The sequence below is a fragment of the Symphalangus syndactylus genome, chromosome 17 (assembly GCF_028878055.3).
Source record: "Symphalangus syndactylus isolate Jambi chromosome 17, NHGRI_mSymSyn1-v2.1_pri, whole genome shotgun sequence".
NCBI lineage: Eukaryota > Metazoa > Chordata > Mammalia > Primates > Hylobatidae > Symphalangus > Symphalangus syndactylus.
Genome location: NC_072439.2, coordinates 85,268,335 through 85,287,733, shown reverse-complemented (window position 1 = coordinate 85,287,733; position 19,399 = coordinate 85,268,335). Strand labels below are relative to the sequence as shown.

At 45.2% G+C, this 19,399-nt stretch overlaps 1 protein-coding gene across 2 annotated transcripts in view; it reads left to right on the top strand.

Annotated features, from left to right (window-relative positions):
* Positions 1–19,399, top strand: part of KLHL6 (kelch like family member 6) — a 60,810-nt gene that overhangs the window by 25,342 nt on the left and 16,069 nt on the right. For both annotated transcript variants that reach the window (XM_063621801.1, XM_063621800.1), the window contains exons 2-3: positions 1,436–1,601; positions 18,941–19,390. In XM_063621801.1, coding sequence (XP_063477871.1) covers positions 1,436–1,601; positions 18,941–19,390 — 616 coding nt within the window. The remainder of the gene's footprint in view (positions 1–1,435; positions 1,602–18,940; positions 19,391–19,399) is intronic.

Below are 19,399 nucleotides of genomic sequence, written 5' to 3'. Positions count from 1 at the left end.
AAAATAAATGAAATTGCTCACACATTCACTGGAAAGGACCAACAGTTTAAATGTCAAAGTCCAAGAAGTACGATAAATTCTTATGGGCCTGGCATGGGGTAAAAAAAAAAAAAAATCTCTATATCTCTCTTTTTTAAACTTTTATGTTAAGTTCAGGTGTATATGTAGGTTTGTTATATAGGTAAACTTATGTCATGGGGAGTTGTTGTACAGATTATTTAATCACCCAGGTGTTAAGCCTAGTACTCATTAGTTGTTTTTCCTGATCCTCTTCCTCTTCCCACCCTCTACCCTCTGATAGGCCTCAGCGTGTGTTGTTCCTCTCTATGTGTCCATGTGTTCTCATTATTTAGCTCCCACTTATAAGTAAGAACATGAGATATTTGGTTTTCTGTTCTTGTGTTAGTTTGCTAAGGATAATGGCCCCCAGCTCCTTCCATGTCCCTACAAAGGACATGATCTCATTCTTTTTTATGGCTGCATAGTATTCCATGGTGTTTATGTACCACGTTTTCTTTATCCGTTCTACCACTGGTGGGCATTTGGGTTGATTCTATGTCTTTGCTATTGTGAATAGTGCTGCAATGAACGTACACGTGCATGTGTCTTTATGGTGGAATGATTTATAGGCCTTTGGGTCCTACTCCTTACAATAAACTTAAAAAATAGCTATTAAAATCCCCATTTCAGATGAGAAAACTGAAGGTCACGGAGATTAAATAACCTGTCCAACTCCTGGGTTGGTGGAGCTGGTGTTCAAATCCTGGTCCATCCAATGCTATGATAAAACCTAAATCCCTTCTATCCTCTTCCCCTGCTGCCAAGATGGAGGCTAAATATCTGGAAATCCAGTCTTGGGGAGGGAGCAGGAAAGGCAGAATCCAGAGGTGAGACAGAGTCCTGAAATGAGGGAATTCAAGGCTCCCAGCTGCATCTGGGAACGTGCAGACATTGGGTTCAGCTGCTGGGGTGAGAGGCAGCTACAGGAGCCACTTGCACTTGTGGCAGGTATCTGGGCCTCAGCTGGCCAGACCAGAATATGGGGCCAGGCTCCAGGTCAGACGAGAGCTAGTGTGAGAGTCAGAAGCCCTGTTTGGGTGCTGGGGGGAAGAGAAAAGATGAAGCTTGGGGATTCCACAATGCCCTCAGATGAATCTCCTGCACTTTGAGCCAATAAAAGCCAATAAAATAGACCTGGGACTGACTTCGGGGATCACAGTCGGGCATGGAGGAGTAGGGAAGTTCAGTTCAGCTCGGTAAGTACTGATGAAATGTCTAATGTGTAAGGGGTGCTGGTGAACAGAGAGCCACCAGCCCAGGACCTGACCTTGGGAAACCCCCTGTTCCGTGAGGGCCGATGAGTCTGAAAGGGAATCTCTTTAGGCCTGGAACCAAGGGTCTCGGCACGATTCACATTCACACATTTCTCTTCCAGGGCCATGTTCTGCAACGATTTAAAGGAAAAGTATGAGAAAAGGATCATTATTAAAGGGGTTGATGCTGAGACCATGCACACTCTCCTGGACTACACGTACACCAGCAAGGCGCTGATCACCAAGCAGAATGTCCAGCGGGTCCTGGAGGCTGCTAACCTCTTCCAGGTGTGTGAATAAACTGGCTCAGTGCTCTTCTCTGAAGCAGGTGAATGCAGTAATTCTCCAGAGGCCAAACCTGGTCTAGCTCCCAGGCCTGCACCTGGGACATGGACACACACACACACACACACACACACACACGCACACTCCTCTAGCTGGGCTTGTGCTTACTTGAAAGTTAGAAGATGCTGTTTTGGAAAATTTCTGAGAGGGAGTGAGATAGGGCACTGACTCCCTAATAAGATGAAGCCAGGGGAGCTTTGTGCCTAGAACCTATGCATGGGTCCTGACTCCAAGAACAATAAGTACAACTTGCAGAAGCTTAATTGGAGCCAGTGGCTCTTCTGTGGTTTGGGGTTACCGATGTCTCCTGGTTTCATCAAGGGTGGTGTTTATGTTTCTGTTTTCTGTTCTCCTTTCAGTTTTGGGTGGCTTTTCAAAAGAGCTATAAAAACTTTTTAAATAGTAAAGACTATAATCTTTTGTAATGTTTGTTTCAGATATTTTCCTACTAGTCACTTGACTCGTCATTTTAAACTACAGCTTTTTTAACGTACAAAAGTTTAAAACTAGTACTTAGTCATAGCTATTGATCATTTCCTGGAAGACTTTTGTCTTTGGTGTGCATTTTTAGCCTTTCCCTTGCTTGATCATATCCTTATTCAATTTCATTCAGTCTTGTTATGTTTCCAACTTTAATATCGTTTTTTTTTTTTTTTTTTTAGACGGAGTCTCGCTGTGACGCCCAGGCTGGAGTGCAATGGCACCATCTTGGCCCCCTGCAACCTCCGCCTCCCGGGTTTAAGCGATTCTCCTGCCCTAGCTTCCCGAGTAGCTGGGACTACAGGTGCATGCCATCATGCCCAGATGATTTTTGTATTTTTAGTAGAGATGGGGTTTCACCATATTGGCCAGGCTGTTCTTGAACTCCTGACCTCAAGTGATCTGTCTGCCTCAGCCTCTCAAAGTGCTGGGATTACAGGCATGAGCCATCATGCCCGGCCAACTTTAATATACTTAGAATCACTTGGCATAAAGTATTTTTCTCCATTCTTCCCACCCCCCGCCCTATTTTTTATTTTCTCTCAAGTGATGAACTTCCACAGAGATGTTGGTTTTAATGAGAACAGTGGGAGAGGACAGACATGGTGCAGAGACAGAGTGAGCTTTATTTGTTGTTGATTTCCCTATTCTGGTAATCCCTTGCCTCAAAAAATCCCAAATATCTTTTACTTTCTAGGCAAAAATTAGTAAGTTTCTTTCTGAAGCGATTGTACTCAGTTTCCTTATAAGTGTCAATTCTTATGAAAATAAGAGAAGATTCCTGTGGGCTTCCAAATATCTGTTTAACCCACTGATTTCTATTGACTCTGGGTTACTTGCTATGAAGTCTCAGACAGAGAAAACTGGGATCATATTCAGGCTTCAAGGCATCATAAGGGACAGAAGTTTATAGGTTGTTGAAATAACTTTGTGGGTAAAAATTATTTATTTATTTATTTGAAATGGAGTGTTGCTCTTGTTGCCTAGGCTGGAGTACAATGGCGCAATCTTGGCTCACCGCAACCTCTGCCTCCTGGGTTCAAGCAATTCTCCTGCCACAGCCTCCTGAGTAGCTGGGATTACAGGCATGTGCCACCATGCCTGGCTAATTTTTTTTTGTATTTTTAGTAGAGATGGGGTTTCACCATGTTGGCCAGGCTGGTCTCAAATCCCAACCTCAGGTGATTCACTTCTGAGTCGTAGGTAAGCAAGCCAGCCCCAAACTATGGACCTGGGACAATGACTGTAAGGACTTGGCAACATTTTTCCATCTCGAAGGAGAATGATTTCTCAATCAGGGCACTGCCATGTTTGTTTGAGAAGTTTGCCATGTTTGCTACTTTCATTTTTATTATTAAAAACTCATGAGGCTGGGCACAGTGGCTCACGCCTGTAATCCCAGCACTTTGGGAGGCCGAGGCAGGTGCATCACATGATGTCAGGAGTTCCAGCCAGCCTGGCCAACATGATGAAACCCCGTCTCTACTAAACATACAAAAAATTAGCCAGGTGTGGTGGTGGGCGCCTGTAATCCCAGCTACTCAGGAGGCTGAGGCAGGAGAATCTCTTGAACCCGGAAGGGGGAGGTTGCAGGGAGCTGAGATTGCGCCACTGCACTCCAGCCTGGGTGATAGAGTGAAACTCCATTTAAAACAAAACAAAATACCTCATGAAATGTAATCAAATACCACCTGTACCCCAAAATCTTATGGAAAAAAAACCAACTCATGAAAGAGTAAGGGATTGGGAGCTTATCTGCAGGCAGCAAGAAGATATGAGGTCAGGGAGACCATTCTCACCCTGCATTTGGTCGGGGATGGAAGGATCCCTATGGTACATAACAGTTGGTTAGAAGCAGCAACTTAGGAGAAGAAAACCAGGCTAAGTCCCGTGGCCAGAGTGAGGAAAAAAGGGGGATGCTGGAGTGGGAGCTTGGTCATCTGGCCTGGGCCTGAGAAGAGCCCATGAGGGGCTCCCACAGAACCCTCTGGGGCAGTGACATGGTGGCAGTTAGAGGAGACATTGGTGAAGGTCCAGTGTTGCTTATTTCCCTAGGATTGCTTTTGTTTACGATAGGATGAATGTGCATGAGGCTAATGCGGATGAGGTAGCCATGTGGTCAGTGGTTGACTTGATGGCCTGGGTTGGCTCTTTGGCTTATCCAATGCCTGGGACATAGCGGGCATGCTATGAATATTGGTTGAATACATGAATATGTGAATAAATATGCTAATGAGTGTGTCACTCTTGTTCATTACTAGCTGGGTATAAGGACTTCTCAAAAACTGCTCAACAGGCTGGACGCGGTGGCTCACGCCTGTAACCTCAACACTTCCGGAAGTTGAGGCAGGTGGATCATGAGGTCAGGAGATCGAGACCATCCTGGCCAACATGGTGAAACCCCGTCTCTACTAAAAATACAAAAATTAGCTGGGCGTGGTAGCGTGCCTGTAGTGCCAGCTACTCGGAAGGGAATCGCCTGAACCCAGGAGGCAGAAGTTACAGTGAGCCGAGATTGCGCCACTGCACTCCAGCCTGGCGACAGAGTGAGACTCCGTCTCAAAACAAAAAACAAAAACCAAAAAAAAAAACTGCTCAAGACCCCAACAGAAATTACTTGGTCTCCTTCCAGGAGACACTAAGAAGCCCAATCCTGACTCTTGGAAATGGTGTGGGCCAAGAGAGGAGGAAATATTTCACAGGCTAATACTAATATTGCTTCATTTTATAGGTGCCTGATGAAGTGCCAGGCACCTATAAAATGCCAGGCACCTGCTATGATATACTATGTACACACATGAGTTTCTGTTATCATGGACAGAGACTCATAGATTATATCTATTCAACACCATAGAAGCCAGTCCTCTAGGCAAGAAAACCAGTTGGATTATCTCCTTGCTATCATCTACATAAAATCAGCCTGTTGACTATTTGATGCACTCCCTCTCACACTTACATTTGGTCAACCAGTGTTGCTGTGTGGCTACTGTAAGCATTAAGCAATCAGGGTTAGTCTACTGGGTCCACATGACAGCCACAGTCGCCCTTTTCAGAGCATTCACCAGGTAGCAACTTTTTTTTTTTTTTTTTTTTTGAGACAGAGTCTTGCTCTGTTGCCCAGGCTGGAGTGCAGTGGCGCCATCTTGGCTCACCGCAACCTCTGCCTCCTGGGTTCAAATGATTCTCCTGCCTCAGCCTCCTGAGTAGCTGGGATTACAGGCATGTGCCACCACACTAGGCTAATTTTTGCATTTTTATTAGAGACAGGGTTTCACCACGTTGGCCAGGCTGGTCTCGAACTCCTGACCTCAGGTGATCCACCTGGCTTGGCCTCCCAAAGTGCTGGGATTACAGGCCTGAGCCACCGTGCCCAGCCGGTAGTGACTATTTTGCCTGAACTACATTGTTTAAAGTCATGTAGGTTTGACCAAGTGTGGTGGCTCACGCCTGTAATCCCAGCACTTTGGGAGGTGGAGGCGGGCAGATCACCTGAGGTCAGGAGTTCGAGACCAGCCTGACTAACATGGTAAAACCCGCGTCTCTACTAAAAATACAAAAATTAGCCAGGTGTAGTGGTGGGTGCCTGTAGTTCCAGCTACTTGGGAAGCTGAGGCAGGAGAATCGCTTGAACCCAGGAGGCAGAGGTTGCAGTGAGCCGAGATCGCACCATCGCACTCCAGCCTGGGCGACAGAGTGAGACTCCATCTTAAAAAAAAAAAAAGCAGGTAGGTCTTTTTACCTCCAATGTATAGATGAGGGGCATAAAATTCAGCAATGTTAAGGAAATGCTCAAGTCTTCACAGCTAGTAAGAGGGGAGCCTGGATTTGACTCCTGTGGTCCTGTGCGTAGCCTGTGTGTTCTCCACTGCACATGCTCTGTCCATGCCTCAGAGTGACGCCTGAAACAAGCCATCATCCTGAAGGCAGCTGGGGCCTCCGGGGAGGGTGTCCTCAGGCAGGACTGCCCAGTGCAATGTTCGGAGAACCAACAGTGCTCCGTGCGAGTGTGACGGGGGCAAGACTGGCCTAGCACCCTCCGGGGAACCTTGGATGCCTGGGGCCACCTGTCGGGGAAGGAAAGAGAGATCAGATTGTAACTGTGTCTGTGTAGAATGAAGAAGACATAAGAAACTCCATTTTGTTCTGTACTATGAAAAATTCTTCTGCCTTGAGATGCTGTTAATCTGTAACCCTAGCCCCAACCCTGTGCCCGCAGAAACATGTGCTGTGTTGACTCAAGGTGTGATGGATTTAGGGCTGTGCAGGATGTGCTTTGTTAAATATGTGTTTGCAGGCAGTATGCTTGGTAAAAGTCATCGCCATTCTCCAGTCTCGAGAGTACCCAGGGACAAAATGCACTGTGGAAGGTCGCAGGGACCTCTGCCTAAGAAAGCCTAGGTATTGTCCAAGGTTTCTCCCCACTGAGACACCCTGAGATATGGCCTTGTGGGAAGGGAAAGACCTGACCATCCCCTAGCCCGACACCCGTAAAGGGTCTGTGCTGAGGAGGATTAGTGAAAGAGGAAGGCCTCTTTGCAGTTGAGATAAGAGGAAGGCATCTGTCTCCTGCTTGTCCCTGGGAATGGAACATCTCGGTGTAAAACCCGATTGTACATTCTATTTACTGAGATAGGAGAAAACCACCTTATGGCTGGAGGTGAGACATGCTGGCAGCAATACTGCTCTTTACTACACTGAGATGCTTGTGTAAAGTCAAACATAAATCTGGCCTATGTGCACATCAAGGCACAGCACCTTTCCTTAAATTTATTTATGACACAGAGACCTTTGCTCACACGTTTTCCTGCTGACCCTCTCCCCACCATTGCCCTGTAGTCCTGCCACATGCCCCTCACCGAGATAGTAAAGATAGTGATCGATAAATACTAAGGAAACTCAGAGACCAGTGCTGGCGCGGGTCCTCCGTATGCTGAGCGCCAGTCCCCCGGGCCCACTGTTCTCTCTCTATACTTTGTCTCTGTGTCTTATTTCTTTTCTCAGTCTCTCGTCCCACCTGATGAGAAATACCCACAGGTGTGGAGGAGCTGGCCCCCTTCACCACCAAGTGTCCCCAGAATGAGTCTGCTGCTGGCCATTTAACATCTCTTTTGTCTTTATATCTCTTGGTGTTTGATCTCAATTGTTTATGCTTTTATTTTTAGGTATAACTTGCATTTAGTAAAATGTGCACTTCTTAAAGTGCTTCCAGCTTGATGATTTTTCACATGTGTATTTCACCATGCAACCACCAGTCAGATCAACATTGACAACATTGGCATCCCAGAACTCTCCTTCACGGCCTCCCTAGCCAGTCCTTTCCCACGCTAACTACTGCTCTAGCATCTGTTGCCATGGGCTAGTTTTGCCTGCTTTTGAATTTCGTATTGTTCTTTTTGAGTCCTAACTAGTATAGAGGGTCTGAATCTTAGGCTACAAACTCAAGTGTGCCAAAAAGAATGTGATTTAACCTATTATTTTTCTTTTTTCTTTTTTTTTTTTTTTTTTTTTGAGACAGGTTTTGGTGTGTCACCAGGCTGGAGAACGATCATAGCTCACTGTAGCCTTGAACTTCCAGGCTCAAGAGATCTTCCTACCTCAGCCTCTCAAGCAGCTGGGAATATAGCCATGCGCCACCATGCCCGGCTTTTTATTATTATTATTATTATTATTATTTTAGGGACAAAGTCTCGCTCTGTTGCCCAGGCTGGTCTTGAACTGCTTGCCTCAAGCAGTCCTCCTGCCTCAGCCTCCCAAAGTGCTGGAATTACAGGCATGAGCCACTGTGGTCATCTGAACCTGTTATTTTTCTATCATTGAACTTAATTTCTATTCTGAGCTCTCATTCTACCAGTGGCAGAAATCATAGTTAATAACACAGGAAAGTTTAATCAATTCAGGATTCGGGTTGCTTACATAGTTCCAGGGGACATTTATACAGTGCCAGGGCATTGAAAAAAGAGGCATCTGTCCTGGGCTTACCATGGTCATTTGCATTATTGGTCCATGTGCCACCCACTGGAGCACCTGTGTTCCCATCAGTCTCTGATTTTTCATTCCTTTCTCACTGACATCAACAAGTCCCCAGTCCTACCTGATTCTGGTTATCGATCCTTGCGGGCCACTTTGCATTCTCTCTGTCCTGTTTGCAAAGCCTCTTCAGGTCTGGCAATTCTCTCAGCTACATCTGTGCCCCTCTCAAGACACAAGACACAAGACACTTTCATTCGCTCTCCTTTACAAATCCAGAGCTGCAGGGGACGTGGAGCAACTGCCACAGGGCCCCTTTGTCTGGAAACAACACACTCTCATCTCATCTGTTACCGCCATGCTGAACTGCTGCTTTTCTGCTTTCAACTTGGCGATCAAGGCACACGTTCTTTTGTTCTCAGATTCACAACCTATAAGGGACATTTAGCATCCCCCTCACTCTGGAGATTTGGCCTGGGATGGGAAGCGAGGCATCATCTCAGGAACCCACCCCTGATTCTCACTCTGTTGTTAGACAATCTCTTTCTTGTCCCTCTTCCTTGCCTGGGAATCTTTATTGCCTCCAGGGTGGGAAAAGCTGACTCTTGCTTTGTCATCCATTCTCCCACGTCTCCTGTTTTGGTATAAACTTTGTACCCAGACTCTTTAGGACTCTGGCTTTTGAGGCTGGAAGGGCTAGGTTCTTACCACTAACTGGTATTTCTTTCAAAACCACTTCTCTAGTTTAAGTTCTGAAAGTCTATTTAGAAACTCAAAAGCCAAGAATTATCTTCTTTTGCCTGCTCTATCACCCCTTCCCTGAGAAAGCCTGTGCTCGGTTGCTGCCTATAGGTTGTAAAATACAGGAAGTGGGGTGTGGTGTTTTTAATTGTAATGAAAATCCATATTGCTACCAGATTCTGACTTTAACTGCTCCCCAACTACCACAAATTACTAAGCATGTTCTAAGTGCAAGGTATTTTGTGAGAAGCTGTCAGGAGAAAATAAAGTTTAAAAATGTGGAGTACAGATCACATTTATGTAGCAATTTTGTCCCCTATATATCCCATTTGATGTTGACCATGTCCTTGTGGGCGAGCAGCCTAGGTAGGACCCTCACAGTGAGGCTGCAGGTGAATTTTATGTTCTCAGCACTTTCCAGATGAGAAAACCAGCTGAGAGAGAGAGAGAGAGAGAGAGAGAGAGAGAGAGAGAGAGAGTTCAGCTCATCAAGTGGTGAAGCTATGGGTGGAGTTTTCAAGTAAACCCAGAACTTCTGACTCCATATATCCACTTCCCTCCACTATCCCCCCCTGAAAGATTCTCAATGAGCCTCCAGGCCATTGGACAAACCAAGTAGAGCCCAAGGCAGAAAGGAGGGGACACTGAATTGGACCTCATAGGATGGTGGCAGTAGGAATGGGAGAAAAGTATTCCAGGCAGAGAGAACCTGGAAGTGGACTTGTTTCAGCCTTCCCTACCCACCACCACACCTATTGCAGCTACCTGCGTTCATGGGGCTCCTTCTCAGCACTTGTCTTCTGCTTCCATTCCTGCTCCTGTGCCCTACGCACACACACACACCACACCCTGAGCATCAATCATGTCCCAGATGCAATCATTCTACTTAATCTTTACAACAGTGATTCTCCCTGGTCCTTACCTTGTCGTGGGCTGAATCACTGAGCCCCAGCCATGCCACTTGCCCCTTGAATACGTGGGTCACATGTATTGCCTGTTGTGCCCTGCTAGCCTGCTGGGGCCACCACCATCTTCTCTGGAAACTCAGGGGCTGTTTGCTGATTGAATCTTGACTAAGCTTGCCACACTGCTGGTCTTTTCCCGAGTCCACTTCCACGGTTGCCTCAGTCCCCCCACACCTGCCCTGCCTTAGTGAGCAGGTCTTTTGCAGGTCTTAGTTCCTTCCTTTTCTGCCCACTCCATGAGGCTTCCCGGAACCAGCAGGTTTCTCAGCCAAGTCTAGAGCCAGGACTGAAAGGAGGGGCTAGAGGGAGCAGAGAATGTCCCCCCTGGGGGACTGTGAGGCATACTGCCACAGGATTGGAGCTGGAGCATCGCCCGGGAGAGGGGAAGAGAGGTAAGGATGGAAGATTAGAATCAATGGTAATTCACACATTTTTAGCATGAAGAACGCTTTTAAACACCAACACAGACCTCACAGGAGAGGAACTTTACTTTTAGTGTCTATTGCTGGAGAAGAAAAGTTGTGACAAAAAATTTACAAGTCTGGACACAGTGGCTCACACCTATAATCCCAGCACTTTGGGAGGCCAAGGCAGGCAGATCACTTGAAGGCAGGAGTTCGAGACCAGCTTGGCCAACATGACAAAACCCTGTGTCTACTAAAAATATTATATAAAAATTAGCTGGGCGTGGTGGTGCAAGCCTGTAATCCCAGCTACTCGGGAGGCTGAGGCATGGGAATCACTTGAACCTGGGAGGTGAATGTTGCACTGAGTTGAGATCACACCATGCACTCCAGCCTGGGTGACAGCATGAGACTATGTCTCAAACAACAACAACAACAAAAATTACAATGAATTCAGAAATACTTTGCAATAAATTTAAATTTTATTAATCTCATCACACCTTCACACATGCTGATTTGTCGGAGCTGAAGGTAAGAATATCAATGTCTTTATAGACTCTTTGCAATAACGCCAAGGCCACTTGGACACCATGGCCAACAGAATTGCTGATGTGGACTAAAACAGGACTTTAGTGATTCTGAAGTAGGTTTGAAGGCACCTTGTGGGAGACATGGAGTCACATGGGTGAAGTCCCCTAGGACCTCAGATTTTGGAGAATATCACGGCGAAGCAGAGGAGGGCAGTGGAGATGAGGAAGAGGCAGTGCTTTCTCTTGGAGGCAGACACTTCTTGTGAGAACTGCAGCCACGTCTCAAGTGGTTTCTTTGATTGTATTTTTAGTCTCCTCATTTGAGAGTCAGGTGGCTGGCTGCAACCTTTTGCTCACATGTCCCCCCAGACAGGAAGCTGGCTGTCTTTTGCCATTATCTGTCATCTCTCAGCTCTGACAAACAAGGTCATGTGTCATTGGGGCAGGCCGAGACAGAAAATTTACCCTGAAGTCTTGAATAATCTTGAATGTGAAGAAGCACAAGCATATTTAAAAGAAACCCATTTTTGGTTCCCATGATTGCCCTGCACATCATCAGTTTCCCAGCCATTGGTTGGGATCACGTGATGCTGCCCTACACCGCTCACACTAGAAGTGTTTATTGAAGTATATTTTGGAGGAACTTAGGCAACTTGGAGATCCCCCACCTGCCCCTGTCCTCATAAAGCCTCTTCAGACTCTCCTGGCATTTTGTTAGCTCAACAATGTAACAAGTTACAAAGGCACCATGATGCTGACTGGAGCATCACCTGTACCGCCTCCTAGCAGTGTGAACTTGCATAGCTCTTTGAATTCTCTATTTGTTCCTTTATGAAAATGCTAATTCTAACACCTTCCCTTTTTTACCTGTTAAGTAAAATACACTTGTTAAAAAATAAAATTTATTTGTTAAGTGAAATAATGACTGGGAACATGTCTAGCACAGATCTTGGTGCATACTAAGTGATAAATATGTCCTTCCTCTGCCCCTCTTTCTCTTCTTTTTCCAGACTTTGTGCTAGATGCTGCTAGAAATAAATACCCAAGTATGACCTAGATGAGATGCTTGTCTCAACTGACCATAGTACTCTGGGTGCTCCACAAAAGGGGAAAGCAAGGTGCCCAGTGGAGCACAGAGGAGGGAGGGATTCCATGTTGGGGAATAGGAGAAGCCATCAAGGAAGAAGTAGCTTTTAAGAACGAACTTCATGAATAGGTAGCATTTCTCTACAATTCTTCTTTTCCTTTTTATTTTATTTTAGTTTTTTAGAGACAGAGTCTTGCTCCATCACCCAGGCTAAAGTACAGTGGTGTGATCGTGGCTCACTGCAACCTTGAACTCCCAGGCTCAAGCAATCCTCCCTCCTCAGCTTCCCAAGTAGCTGGGACTATAGGAATGCAACACCACAACAGGCTAATTTTTACATTTTTTGTAAAGACGAGGTCTCACTATGTTGCTCAGGCTGGTCTTGAAATCCTGGACTCAATCGATTCTCCTACCTTGGCCTCCCAAAGTGCTGGGATTATAGGCTTAAGCCATTGTGCCCAGCCCTTAAACAATTATTGACCCAGAATTTTAAATGTCCAGAGGTGGGGTTCCAAGCACAGTCTAGTCAGGACTCTGGCTCTCTTCCTCTCTGGCTCTTTTGACTTAGCTCTCTCTCTTGTGTTGGTTTTGTACTCAGGTGGATGGATACCAGGGAGTAACTCACCTGTCCCCTGCCAACTAAGTTCCCAGAGAAATGCCACATGTGCAGACGTTCACATACTATTGTAGGGGTTCAAGGACTTTCTGGACCGATCCATTGATCCCAGATGTAATAACTCTGAATCAAGAAAATAGCCCTGGCCGGGCATGGTGGCTCATGCCTGTAATCCCAGCACTTTGGGAGGCCGAGGCGGGCAGATCACTTGAGGTCAGGAGTTCGAGACCATAATGGCCAACATGGTGAACCCCGTCTCTATTAAAACACAAAAAAATTAGCCAGGTATGGTGGTGTGCCCCTGTAGTCCCAGCTGCTTGGGAGGCTGAGGCAGAAGAATCGCTTGAACCCGGGAGGCAGAGGATGCAATGAGCTGAGATTGTGCCACTGTACTCCAGCCTGGGCAGCAAGAGCAAGACTCCATCTAAAAAAAAAAAAAATTAAGTTAAAAAAAGAAAAGAAAGAAAACGGCCCTTTGTGGATAGATTCATGGCTATAATATTCACGTCTTCCTCCTTCTTGAGGTAAACTTTCAGAGGGATTTCTCTGTTGAAAACGGGGTGAGCTATCCTCAGTCTTTCCTTAAAAAGTTGGGCTCTGGAGTTGGACTTCTCTGGGATCATAACAGATGGTGATGATGGGGAAAGGCAGCTCAGGCCGCGGGATGGCAGGAGTGTGGAAAGGCACAGCAACAGGGCGGCTTCAGGACTACTTGGAGAAGTGACGAGATGGGTGCGATTGTGGCTGGGGTTCTGTCAGGGAGGGTCCTGGTGATGACTGACAGCCAGATTGTGGAAGACTGAAGGGGTGGAAGTAGGACTGTCCTTGGTTTCAGGCAGTGGAGTCCCTGGACTCTGCTCCATAGCATTTATCTCAAGCGTCCTTTCACACTCCATGTTGTATTATTTGGTTAGCATCTGCCGCCTCCACTGGTCTGTCAGCTTCAGTGAGCACAGGCGCTTTGTCTCTGCTCACCTCTGTACACCCAGCACTAGTTGGGAGCCTCCTACGTAATATTAATAGATGCTCACAGCCATAAAAAAGGATGAATTCATGTCCTTTGCAGGGGCATGGATGAAGCTGGAAGCCATCATTCTCGGCAAACTAACACAGGAACAGAAAACCAAACACCACGTGTTCTCACTCATAAGTGGGAGTTGAACAATGAGAACACATGGACACAAGGAGGGGAACATCACACATCAGGGCCTGTCGGATGGTGGAGGGGAAGGGGAGAAAGCGCATTAGGACAAATACCTAACGCATGCAGGGCTTAAAACCTAGATGACGGGTCGATAGATGCAGCAAACCATGGCACATGTATACCTATGTAACAAACCTGCACATTCTGCACGAGTGTCCCAGAACTTAAAGTAAAATAAAAAAAAATACATGTTCAGTTCACATTCAGTCCATACACAGGTAGCTGGATGGATGAATTTCCAGGTGGAGTGAAGAGAGACAAGTTTGGATCAATGCTTCTTCTAACAAATGTGAGCTTCAATACTTGGTTTGATTCTCCTCTGTGGTTTCCTTCTTTGCTCATCAACAGCCACCAAGCAGGAATAGGAATTGGCATCTTGTTGGCTAGTCCTTCCTGTGTTGGGGCAGATCAGGTCATCTGAGCTACCCAGTGACGTGTGCAAATGACGTTTGGCATCTGCCAAGGCTTTGTCCCCCACACACGTTGTGTGACCTGGAGCAGCTTGAAATAGTATAAAAAACATGCATTTTTGGAATCAGAGATGACTGGTTCAAACTTTGCTTCTATCTTTCATTAATTGTAAGTCTCTGAGGAAATTACTTCTCTGAATCTGGTTTCCTCAGGGATGATAATAAATACCTCTTTCATGGCATTGTGGTGAGGATTGAGTAACTCTTACAGTTAGTATGTAGAGTCTGGCCTATGGTAAGCGCTCTTTTAGTGTTTACCTTTTATTTTCTCATTGTGCCCTTTAAAAATCACAATAATGTGTTTATTTTACATATTTTTTCCTGAGTTTATAATGTTCATGCTCAATATAGTAAAGTTGTCATACAACAAACTCTAAAAAAATTAATAACTTTATAGCCACTGCTAACATTTTGTATGTTACCTTCTAGTGTTTTCCCTATAAATGAGAAAGTTGGTCTATTTTAAGTAGATATTTCTTACACGCAATTGGAGAGGGTAGGAAGGGGTGAAGAGTGTAAAGTAATTTCTCCCTTTCTTCCCTAAAATTGGATGGGAATTACAGTGTGAGCCACTGTGCCTGGCCTCTGTGACTTTATTTTATATATATATATATACATATATACAAATATATATGTATATTTATAAAATAGGATCATAGTCCTGGCGTGGTGGCTCATGCCTGTAATCCCAGCACTTTGGGAGGCCAAGGTGGGTGGATCACCTGAGGTCGGGAGTTCGAGAGTTTGAGACCAGCCTGATCAGCATGGAGAAACCTCATCTCTATTAAAAATACAAAATTAGCTGGGTGTGGTGGCATATGCCTGTAATCCCAGCTACTCGGGAGGCTGAGGCAGGAGAATCTCTTGAACCCGGGAGGTGGAGGTTGCGGTGAGCAGAGATCGTGCCATTGCACTCCAGCCTGGGCAACAAAAGCAAAACTCTGTCTCAAAGAAAAAAAAAAAAGATAATAAGGTACATAATGTGATTTGTGAAGTGCTTTTCTCATTTTATCTGCAAATATTTCAGTTATGCCTAAAAGATAAAGATTCTTCTTAAACATAAACATGGAACCATTATTGCACCTAAAATGAATAATAATTGTTTCATTATCACCAACAGAGACAACTACTGTTATCAGGTCTTATGTGGCCTCCCAGAGATAGTCTAAGTATCTAGAAATATCTACTTAATTTTCCTCTCATCTTCCCCTCACGCAAATGCTGGCATGGTGAACGCAGTATTTTGCACTAGGGGCTACCATTTAAGTGAGTTTCCTTTCAGATATCATAGATATCTCTGTGAACAGGGCCAGATACGGTTCTGATGTCCAGTTCTGAGGGCTCATGAGGCTTAGTCTTTGTTGCATATTTTTAGTCTTTGAACTGAAAATCTGCCAACAACTAAACAGGTGTTAGCAGCCTCATTCTCAACTGTTTCCATGCTTGCTCATGCAAAAAGCAGAGCTGCCGGCAGTTGAGACCAGCAGACATGGGGTTCTGAGGCAGAATTCAGGCCTTCTCCAACTTTGCATTGTGTAGGGAAAAGAAAGAGAGATCAGACTGTTACTCTGTCTATGTAGAAAGGGAAGACATAAGGAACTCCATGTTGACCTGTACCCTGAACAATTGCTTTGCCCTGAGATGCTGTTAATCTGTAACTTTGCCCCAACCTCTTTGCCCCAGCCTTAAGCTCACAAAAACATGTGTTGTATGGAATCAAGGTTTAAGGGATCTAGGGCTGTGCAGGATGTGCCTTGTTAACAAAATGTTTACAGGCAGTATGCTTGGTAAAAGTCATCGCCATTCTCTAGTCTCGATAAACCAGGGGCACAATGCACTGCGGAAAGCCGCAGGGACCTCTGCCCTGGAAAGCCGGGTATTGTCCAAGGTTTCTCCCATGTGATAGTGTGAAATATGGCCTCGTGGATGGGAAAGACCTGACCATCCCCCAGCCCGACACCCGTAAAGGGTCTGTGCTGAGGTGGATTAGTGAAAGAGGAAAGCCTCTTGCAGTTGAGATAGAGGAAGGCCACTGTCTCCTGCCTGCCCCTGGGAACTGAATGTCTTGGTATAAAACCCGATTGTACATTTGTTCAATTCTGAGATAGGAGAAAAACCACCCTGTGGCAGGAGGTGAGACATGCTGGCAGCAATGCTGCCTTGTTATTCTTTACTCCACCGAGATGTTTGGATGGAGAGAAGCATAAATCTGGCCTACGTGCACATCCAGGCATAGTACCTCCCGTTGAACTTATTTGTGACACAGATTCCTTTGCTCGCATGTTTTCTTGCTGACCTTCTCCCCACTATCACCGTGCTCTCCTACCGCATTCCTCTTATTGAGATCGTGAAAATAGTAATCAATAAATACTGAGGGAACTCAGAGACCGGTGCTGGTGTGGGTCCTCCGTAGGCTGAGTGCTGGTCCCCTGAGCCCACTGTTCTTTCTCTATACTTTGCCTCTGTGTCTTATTTCTTTTCCCAGTCTCTCATCCCACCTGAAGAGAAATACCCACAGGTGTGGAGGGGCTGCCCCCCTTCAGCATTGACCCTCGGAGAAATGCTTTATTTATTTATTTATTTTGAGACGGATTTTTGCTCTTGTTCCCTGGGCTGGAGTGCAATGGCATGATATCAGCTCACTGCAACCTCCGCCTCCCAGGTTCAAGCGATTCGCCTGCCGCAGCCTCCTGAGTAGCCGAGATTACAGGCATGTGCCACCATGCCTGGCTAATTTTGTATTTTTAGTAGAGACAGAGTTTCTCCATGTTGATCAGGCTGGTCTCAAACTCCCGATCTCAGGTGATCTGCATGCCTCGGCCTCCCAAAGTGCTGGGATTACAGGCGTGAGCCACCGCGCCCGGCCCAAAAAATGCTTTTCAAACTGCCAATCCTATGTGATCTGACACAGAAAGATAATATTTTGCAATAGAGGTTGATCCAAAAAGTCAGATATGTGTTCCCTGGAATGCTCTGGAGTAAAGCCCAGAGCCTAGGTCACCTTGGTCCATTCTTAGAACCAGTCCTGCCCCACCATCAACCTTCAGGCCCCATAGCCCCACTCCCCACAGCTCCTGCCATCCCTCCCCAGTCAGGTCTGTCCCATCCCTACTCTCACCAGGACCTGCCTTCAGAAGGCCTCCCCCACCAGATCTTGCCCCCTCAGCCTCCCCTTTCCTCTCCCCCATTAATCGATCAACCCATGGGCACCAAGAACTTCACCCTATAAGGAGTCCAGTAGACAGGGAAGGGAGCTAGGAGGTTGAACTTGTTCAAAGCTAAGCTCCAGAGAACAGCAAATAAGAATGAACCAATGCATTTGAGACAGGTCATCTGTAAAATGGATATTACAAAATATAATGGATATAACAGTGCTTTGTCATCTGTAAAGTGCCCTACAAGCATAAGGGACTTGAATTTTTGTGAGGATGGTGATAACTTAAAAGTGGGACCTGAGAGCCAATCAATAACTTTACAAATTAATTTTTTAATGACAAAAGTGGTACATATTCATTTTAAAGGATATATAAATAAATAAAACATATAAATAAACAAAAACAGAAAAATTCTCATTTATTAGAGTGTCATACCTTCTATTATTTATATAGTATATTCCCTGTCCATCCCATGATACCTGTTTCTGTGGGAGAACTATGGTTCCCTTGATGACAAATTTTGCCATGTGACTTACTCTGGACGGTTTTGTGTAAATGGATATAGCATGTGCCCTGTCTGAGCAGAAGCTTTAAAAGCCTCTGTGTGGTTCTGCCATCTTTTTCCCCTTCTGTCATGGCACCAGCATATCTCAGGTAAGGGCTTTCCATCTTCCTGGCCCCTGGAATGAAGAGCCCTGTGAAGAACACATGGTGGGTGAGAGAGAAACATTTATTGTAAGCCCCTGAGACGTGGGGGTTTTTTGCTACTGCAGCAGAATTTGCCTTAAGATACCTGATAACCCAAAGAGATAACAACCATTAATATTTTGACCTACCTCCTTTCATCTTCTTTCTATGACTTTATTCTGTATATGTTTTCTTTATAAAAATAAGATCATAATATACATATGATTTGTGATGTGCTTTTCTCATTTTATCTGCAAATATTTCAGTTACATCTCTAAAAATTAAGGATTCTTCTTAAACATAAACATGAAACCATTATTGCACCTAAAATGAATCATAATTGTTTCATTATCACCAAATATTAGTCATTGTAAACATTTCTCCAACTTTAAAAAATATATATTGTTTAAATCAGGAATCCAAATAAGATCCATACTTTGCAATTGGTCGATGTGTCTTAAATCTCTGTTTATCTTTAGGTTCTCCCTCTCCTTCTCTCTCTCTTTTAGCCCCTTGTAATGTATTTGTTGAAGAAACTGAACACATTGTTCTGTAGAGTTTTCCACAGTCTGGATTTTACTGATCATGTTCCCTTGGCGTCTTTAGCAGGTTCCTCTTTCCCCTGTATTTCCCGTAAACTGCTGATTAAATGTAGAGGCTTAATCAGATCCAATGAACAGATTTTAAAACTCAATACATTATAAACATTTTCTATTTCATTTAATATTTTCTACAACATGTGTTTTAAGTATCTACAGAGCTGTCAACTGTATGAATGAATTATATTTAGCTAGTCCCGTAAGTATCTCATTGTTTTAAGTCAACTGTATGAATGAATTATATGTATTTAGCTCGTCCTGTACTGTTGGACATTTAGGTTGTTTCCAATTTTTGGCTATTACACACAACTCAGTGATAAACCTCCTTGTGGACTCACCATTTTCTGGCCTCCTTTCCGCCCTTTCTATTTCATCAGTTCTTGCGGATGGTGGATGCCTGTGCCAGCTTCCTCACTGAAGCCTTGAACCCAGAAAACTGTGTTGGAATACTGAGGCTGGCCGACACACACTCACTGGACAGTCTAAAGAAGCAGGTTCAGAGTTACATCATTCAAAACTTTGTGCAGATTCTGAACTCTGAGGAGTTCCTTGACCTACCCGTGGACACTCTGCATCACATCTTGAAGAGTGATGACCTTTACGTGACCGAGGAAGCTCAGGTGTTTGAGACCGTGATGAGCTGGGTCCGGCACAAGCCATCAGAACGGCTCTGCTTACTCCCCTATGTCCTCGAGAACGTGCGCTTACCGCTTCTGGACCCGTGGTACTTTGTGGAGACGGTGGAAGCAGATCCTCTCATCAGGCAGTGCCCAGAGGTCTTCCCGCTGCTCCAGGAAGCCAGGATGTACCACCTATCTGGCAATGAGGTGAGTAGA